General features: G+C 38.2%; 1 protein-coding gene across 2 annotated transcripts; it reads left to right on the top strand.

The window, feature by feature from the left end:
- Positions 1-864: 864 nt before the first annotated feature.
- Positions 865-7546, top strand: LOC113714820 (WD repeat-containing protein PCN). 2 transcript variants are annotated; one of them, XM_072069081.1, is made up of 11 exons: positions 865-1324; positions 1412-1565; positions 2271-2583; positions 2669-2732; positions 2880-2993; positions 3108-3270; positions 4005-4140; positions 4292-4890; positions 6005-6186; positions 6439-6699; positions 7077-7546. In XM_072069081.1, the coding sequence occupies exons 1-11, from the start codon at positions 1236-1238 to the stop codon at positions 7378-7380; spliced, it is 2379 nt and encodes a 792-aa protein (XP_071925182.1). In that variant the 5' UTR covers positions 865-1235; the 3' UTR covers positions 7381-7546. The 2 variants fall into 2 exon arrangements, with proteins under 2 accessions (XP_071925182.1, XP_027094710.1); XM_027238909.2 differs by having other exon boundaries at positions 867-1324; positions 1422-1565.
- Positions 7547-7761: the final 215 nt, after the last annotated feature.

The following is a 7761-nucleotide window of genomic DNA, read 5'->3' as shown; positions in this document are numbered from 1 at the left end:
GTCACTCCATAAATTTATAAAATTTTCACATTCATTGAAACATTGACCAGAATAGTTACCATAAGTTAAATATGAGAATATATTCATAAGAAAGTAAGAAGTGTTAAACCTTAAATTCATGTTTTTGTACTCTTTTTAGGGAGAGATCATTGTTGAAGCTGCCATACAAAAGAATATAAAATAAAACAATTTACAGCATAAATATGTCTACGGCCTTTCGTTGCTCAAGTCATGCACAAATACGATCTCAGTTAAAAGAATTTGATTTAATGATATCTCATATAAATTACAACTGCAATTGTATTGTTCATTATTCTTAAGTCAAAACAAAAAGGGAAAAAAAGTTATAGCATTCAGATTTGTATATAGAATCTCTAAATAGATGTAAAAAAGTTCCTTTTTGCAAAGATAATAAATTTATTACATGGTAGATTATACGAAATAAGCGGCATTTGAAAATAGCAGAAACGTACAATTATAGTGAGTTCGTTCAGTATATAAATTTTTCATGTTGAATTGTGATGATTAGTATACTAGAAATACGATGTAATGTTTTTCTGTTGAATTGTAATGATTAGTATACTATAAGTATATTGATTTTAGTTGCATGAATTCACTTTTTAAACTGAATTAAATAACAAACAAAGAGGACTTGTTATCAATCATCCTCCATTGCACTTTATAGGATTTTTTTGGATTTATAGGACTAAACTTGCTATTTTTTTTTATTTAAATTCAACAAAAATCTAATCCTTACCAAAAAAAAAAAAGGAAATGGAGAAATGAGTGAGATCGAGCAAATGTAGGGCTTTGGCTTGGGCTCCCGGTTCAGATTACACAAACAGGAGCGGTCCAGATATTGGCCATCTGGATCCAGGACCGCTCCATGATCCAGGGGAATCGTCTTCACGCACAGTCACACACCCATACCCGAACCAAAAACCCGCAGGGAGCAAAGATAGCGCTTAAACCCTCGTCTCCAGTTCTATTATATTCCCGAAAAATACCTAACCCTTCTCTCAATCGCCTACCTTTTTTTTCATATGCCTCCTTCATCCCCTTTTTCTTCCTCCGCCGCGTTCCCTTCACTTGTTTCTCCCTCTACTGCCCCCCTTCTCTCTCCCTTTGACACCCTAGGAGAGAGTTTAGTTGAGCCACCGAGATGCCGGAAGTCTATCGGTGCAGCTCGGTAGAGTGGCGGCCGTCGCCAGTGGTAGCTTTGGCCACCAGTGCCGATGATTCTCAGGTGGCCGCGGCTCGGGAAGACGGAACTGTTGAGATTTGGCTTGTCTCTCCTGGCTCCGTTGGCTGGCACTGTCAGCTGGTACTTTCATTTCTTGTTTACTGTTCATTTTCTAATTCTTTCTTCTGTTGAAGAAGGAGAATTTAGTTGTTTATTAATTTGATTGAGGTTGCCACAGACGATACATGGAAGTCCGAATTTGAGGGTATCGTCTTTGGTTTGGTGTCGCCCGGGGTCGGAAGGTGCACAGTCTGGACGGTTGTTTTCGTCAAGTATCGATGGATCAGTTTCAGAATGGGACCTTTATGACTTACGGCAAAAGGTGATACTAGTTTGATTCAGGCCCTGAATATTCTAAGATGTAAATGTGTTGTTTTGAATGTCCCTGCTTCTTACATATGTTTGGTGTTTATTTAATTCTATGGGTGGGTTTTCAGATGTTCTTGTCTTAACACTTAGTGCCACGTATGTTTCTTGTCTAAGAAGGTTTTATTGAAGTATTTGTGAGGAAATAAGAGGCTATTGCAGTAATTGCTTAGCTGGTAGGTCTAGAATAGAATAGGAAGATGTGTAAATGCTGGTGATTATCTGTTATTGTGATTAGTTTAGACTTTAATAATATAGCTGGAAATGATGCATACTGCACTTTACTATTTTGTTGTCTATCGAATAATCAGTCATTTATGGATGATCATGATTTGCTGGGAGTCAATGTTTAAAATACAATACACACTTTGCTCTTGGCGGTGACACGTGTAATAAATAAACCATTCATGGATGGTAATGATTTGCTGGGCTTAATTGTTCGCTGAACAGAATATAGAAATGCGTTCGTTCTTATGGCACGTGGCCTTAACCTTGTATATTGGTGCTTCTCATAAATGCAGCTGCTACTTAAATATGAGTTCTTTTAGATATCTTATGCGCAATTAGTTTGCACAGCTTTGTAGGTTTCAATGTATTGCTTAATATAGTGGTACGTCTTCTAATGATAAGTAATGCATATGTTGTTTTATTTTGTCTGCAGACTGTGCTAGATTCTATTGGCATCTCAATTTGGCAGATGGCAGCTGAGCCTTGTAATAATCTGAAGCTTCAGTTAAAGCAGGACTCTGGTTCTCATGAAAATGGCCATGTTAACGATATGACTAATGGTGTTGATGATGATCGAAGCAGTGACAGTGAAGAGGATGATGATGATGATTCGGTGAACCTTCATGAGCAACCAGTTTCTGACAATACACGTCTTGCAGTTGCTTGTGATGATGGGTGCGTGCGGATCTACACTGTTTCAAGCGCAGATAGACTTACTTATAGTAGATCATTACCAAGGGTCAGTGGTGAGACAGCTGCCCTTGCTGAAACTTTATGCTCACTATTTCTGCTTTGACAATGAGAATATTAATTTGCATTTGATATGGCTAGGGCGTGTGTTGAGTGTAACATGGAGTCCTGATGCTAGCAGGATATATTCCGGGAGTAGTGACGGGTATGTCTTATTCTTGAGATGGTAGAACTTTTCATTGAGTATTTTAAACTTCTTCTGGTTGCTTTATGGGAATCTTAAAGAGTCTTTCAAATGTTGAAGCTTTATATATGCTTTTTAGTTTTTGAGACACAGTCATGTTTTTTGCAGATATATTAGATGTTGGGATGCTAAATTGTATCATGAAATGTATCGTATAACAGTTGGCCTTGGAGGATTGGGCAGTGGACCTGAACTCTGCATATTGTCATTACTTGCCTTGAGGTAGATGCCTGGTGTTTTACCTATTATGATGTCAGAATGAAGGAGTTGCCGTTGCTCTGGTGAAATAATGGTTTTTTAATCCTATTTCTTGTTTTGCTTTTCATTTTGCTTCAGATGTGGGACCCTTGTTAGTGCAGATAGTACTGGCAGCGTTCAGTTTTGGGACATTAAGCATGGGACTCTTCTCCAAGCACATTCCTACCATAAGGGAGACGTGAATGCTTTAGCTGCAGCTCCTAGTCATAACAGGGTGTTTTCTGCTGGATCAGATGGTCAGGTAGTGTCTCTCCACTCAGTCTTACAGCAGATACACTGAATTGGGTATTAAATGGGAAGAAATTGTGCTCTTGCTTCATATTATCCCAATTTGTTTAAGACGTGGGATGACACATTGAGAAGTATTTTAGCCTTGTGACGATGTAAGCATTAGTAATTGAATAAGTAGGATTCATGTTGGTGGGAGTATAGGTTTAGGAGTTCAGGGATTCTTATTTTGGTTTGCTTATTGTGAAGCCTAGATTACTATTTTCTTGATTAGTATTGATAGAAATTGCTAGTAAAGTGAGTGTAAGAAGGCAAGTAGATGGGCCAATTAATCTGACCTTTACCGACTAGATAAGGGGAAGTTGCTCATTTGTTCGATGCAGACTTCAAGATGTGTAGGGCAAGGCTCGGTGTTCTTGTTTGTGCTAGACCCTTTAGCAGTTTAAGCCTCTTTGGCTTTGTCCCAATATGATACTTAATAGACAGCAACTTTGGTGTCACAGCCTTGAAGTCTTTTGAATGCATGGTTTAGCAGAAGAAGTGAATTAATTCTTCTTGGGCTGAAGCAGATCAATGTATCTCTTAGTCCTCTAAATTCTATAGGTTCTTTTTTGCACTCTGGAGTTGATCTTTTGATTGCAAAATTGAGGTGTTTGATTAAATGCTTTTCATTTTTGGGTATTATAGAGACTATATGCGGGTTGGACAACTGAGGTAATGCTAATAATCATGTACTCTTGGAAACAGGTTATTTTGTATAAGCTCTCTGGTGAAGTAGTTGGTTCTGGTGAAGTGATGAAGAAGTGGGTCTATGTTGGTTATGTAAGGGCCCATACGCATGATGTGAGGGCCTTGACCATTGCAGTACCCATTAGTCGTGAAGGTAGTTCATCTTTGTTTCTCTTTTTGTTTTTTGGTTTTTCCCCCTTCCTGTGTTGCTTGGCCCATTGGGAAAGTTTGCTCAACTCTCCTTTGTTGGTTGCTAGGTTAAATTGATGTTTCTCACATTCTAATGGCAATCTTCCTATTGACAGATGCATCTCCTGATGAAAAGTTGAAGAGACCTCGTGGTAAGGAGAAGCCACTTGAATTTAGTTACCATAAATGGGCTCACTTGGGTGTCCCAATGCTTATATCAGCTGCTGATGACACGAAGCTTTTTGCATATTCTGTCAAGGAGTTTACAAAGTTTTCTCCACATGATATATGTCCTGCACCGCAGAGAGTACAAATACAGTTAGTGCAAGATACGGTTTTCAATCAAACTTCTTTCCTTTTGGTTCAGGCTTCTGAGTGGTTGGATATTCTTTCTGTTCGTCCGAAAAATGGTACTGTTTCTGACATTGGATTTGGGCCTTCTAGTGGACCTACACCAACCGATCTGGTGGCCCGAGTTAAGTGTAGGGCTTCCAGAAAAATCATATGCAGTACAATTGCTTTTTCAGGCTCGTTATTTGCTTATTCTGACCACGTGAAACCAAGCCTATTTGAATTGAAAAGGACGAAATCTGGAAATCAAGCATGGACTGTCAGCAAAAGGCAGCTACCCTTGGATTTACCATATGCTCATTCTTTGGCTTTTAGTTCCGATTCTTCTCGGTTGATGATTGCTGGGAATGACAGAAAGATTTATGTAAGCTGTGATATTTTTCTCTTTTAGCTTAAATTTTTTGCTGGCGTTCCTCCTGTGCGTCTTCGCTGTCTTCTGTTTCATTTCAATTATTCTTGCAAAGGTCTCATGTGGTGCTTTGATTTCAATATCTTGAGATCTGCCTAACTAGATGCATAGAAGTATCTTCTTCTGCACAAGGGTATGCACATGACCAGGTTTTGAAAGTTTCAGTCTATATAGAGAGCGTAATTGTATGGAACTGTGATGAAAGCACATTAATAGGTTCTTGAGATTGACCAAGTTGAGGATGTTATCTCCTTTGTTTGGGAGATAGAAATACTAATGTACCAAATTGTACCTATACAGAGATACAACTTTGTTGTGACAAGTTAAGACCTCAGTCAGTAGCAGTTCAGTGCCTTGATTCTGTTACATGATGACCAGTTGAATTAGATGGAAAGTTTGTGTAGAAGTCTTGGTGTTACATGTTTTGAAAAGTTGTACTGCAGGTCATGGAATATCTCCATTAAAGAGAAATGGGGTGTTATTGGATCTAAGGGAGTTTAAACTAGTGGGGTGGTGATTACTTGTCAAAATTTTTGCTGCAGATTGTATCTTTTGCTAGATATTAGTTTCATTTTATTGATTATCCTCTTTCCTTGATGCTGTTGGTTAGTTTCTGTAGCATAGATTTGATCTTTGGCTTCTATGATCTTTTTCCTTTTTTCTTTTCTCTTTTCATATCAATCCTATGTTCTTGGTGTCTGTGAAGTAAAATGTTATGCCTCTTTTCAGCCACAATTAGAGAGTTGCATAATTTGTTGAATTTTCTGCTATAAGAGGACTAACTGTTGAATCATAATGTTGCATTTCGTGTGATGTATGCATCCTCCCATTGTTTACTTTTCCATGATTTTACGTATATTGCATTCGTCTCACTCTGATGAGTCAGATATTTCTGGGGTTAATTTAGCTATATAAGATATTTAAAATTTTACTAGAGTTCTTCCTTGAGAATGCCTAATATTGGGTACACAAGTGTACTCCTTTTTGGATTCGTTCCTACTCTCCTCTCCCTCCCTCCCTCCCTCCCTCCCTTGGAACTTTCATATAATTTCTTCCATGTCTGCTGCAGGTTGCGGACATTGAAAGTTCGAAGCTGGTTCACACCTTTGTACCTTGTCGTAAAGAGTGTGGAGATGGATTGCCCCCAAGTGAACCTCCCATCACAAGGATGTTTACCAGTTGTGATGGGCAATGGCTAGCTGCTGTCAACTGCTTTGGAGATGTATATATATTCAATTTAGAGCTTCAAAGGTGGGAAACACCACTATACAATTTGCATATAATTAAATTTTATGGTATACATGATTTTAAAATGCTAGTGTACCCTAAGTTTCAGAATGTGAGTTACGTGTTTGTCTGCTTCTTTGCATGTACCCTATGTACCTTCTTTTAGGTAGCTATGGATAGCTTAGTTGTGTTATTCTAGTTTTGACCGTTGAAGTTGAAATATTTGTGCTATTGCTGTCAGTTACCTTTAATTCTGGATTTATTTTTGGTTACCAGGCAGCATTGGTTCATAGCAAGACTGGACGGTGCTTCTGTCACAGCTGGTGGTTTTACCCCACGAAGCAGCAACGTGCTAATAATTTCAACTTCTTCTAACCAAGTTTATGCATTTGATGTGGAAGCTAAGCAACTGGGTGAATGGTCTATGAGGCATACATTTTCACTACCAAGGAGGTATCAAGAATTCCCTGGGGAGGTTATTGGGCTTTCATTCCCGCCTTCCCGTAGTTCATCATCGGTTGTTGTTTACAGTCCCAGGTACTAATATGAGAGAAACTATTTTTTCTTGTTCCTTGTTTCTCTCTTTTTTTTTTTTTTTACTCATTTTCATGATTATTTATTGGAGTGCTAAATGTACAAGGTTTTTGCCAAAACAAGGGGAAAACATAGACACAAAACACACAGAAAGAAACATCAGTTGAGGGTTGTTATGTAGAAGACTGAATTACATAGAAATGGTTTCATCTTTGATAGTTGTTGAATCCCTGAAGATTAATCACATAGAAATAATATGTAGGACCACCTGCAAAAGTGTTTGCAGGGTGCAGGAATTGACGTGAGAACATGTGTTAAGTGCAACTGTAAGTGTACCGTGTTAAACTAAAAGCTGACGTCTTTGCATTGTTTGGATTCAGGGCAATGTGCTTGATTGACTTTGGGATGCCAATAGATGGAGATGATGATACCGATCTGGCAAATGGCCAGGACATAGCGTTAAGGAAGTTGCAAATTGGAAAATTAAAGCGGAAGTTGAAAGGCCATGAGTCAGAAACTAAGTCGAATGGTAGAAAGAATTTCGAGTTCTACGCTTTTAGAGATCCCGTTTTATTTGTTGGACATCTGTCAAAACACTCTCTCTTGATCATAGACAAACCGTGGATGCAAGTGGTTAAGACACTTGAAGCTCCACCTGTGCACAGACATATATATGGAACATAACTGCTTTTTTTATTTTTTTTTTTTATCCTGGCCTTGAGGAAATGTTCCAACATGGCTGAGGTTTGAAGCATGTTGTGCAATGTATTCCCAAATTAATTTTGTAGCCCGTGAGAGTAATGTTTTTTAAATGATTTTGTTTTATTTATAATTTTTATTTTTTTTTCTCCGTGTATGTTGTTTTTTCTGTAGTAAACGTTACATGAAAAATGGAATCCTGCGTAGTTACATTTCGAGTACACTGAAGTTTGCTAGGGGCTCTAATTTCCTACTATTTTTTTTTTTGGCCCAAAGGCGTTTAAGGTAAGTTCTCGTTTGTCATGACACACTTGCTGGTAGCATTCTTTTCTCTAAGGATAACGGTACCGTGAAAATGATTTTCAA

This window comes from Coffea arabica, chromosome 10c, assembly GCF_036785885.1.
Source record: "Coffea arabica cultivar ET-39 chromosome 10c, Coffea Arabica ET-39 HiFi, whole genome shotgun sequence".
Taxonomy (NCBI): Eukaryota; Viridiplantae; Streptophyta; class Magnoliopsida; order Gentianales; family Rubiaceae; genus Coffea; species Coffea arabica.
Note: the sequence above shows the minus strand (reverse complement) of the source record. Positions and strands in the feature narration are given on the sequence as shown.

Coding starts and splice junctions, on each gene's coding strand:
- LOC113714820 (XM_027238909.2), top strand. CDS start 1,163: ATGCCGGAAGTCTATCGGTGCAGCTCGGTAGAGTGGCGGCCGTCGCCA. Junction 2,994..3,107: donor TTGTCATTACTTGCCTTGAG/GTAGATGCCTGG, acceptor ATTTTGCTTCAG/ATGTGGGACCCTTGTTAGTG. Junction 6,187..6,438: donor TTCAATTTAGAGCTTCAAAG/GTGGGAAACACC, acceptor TTTGGTTACCAG/GCAGCATTGGTTCATAGCAA.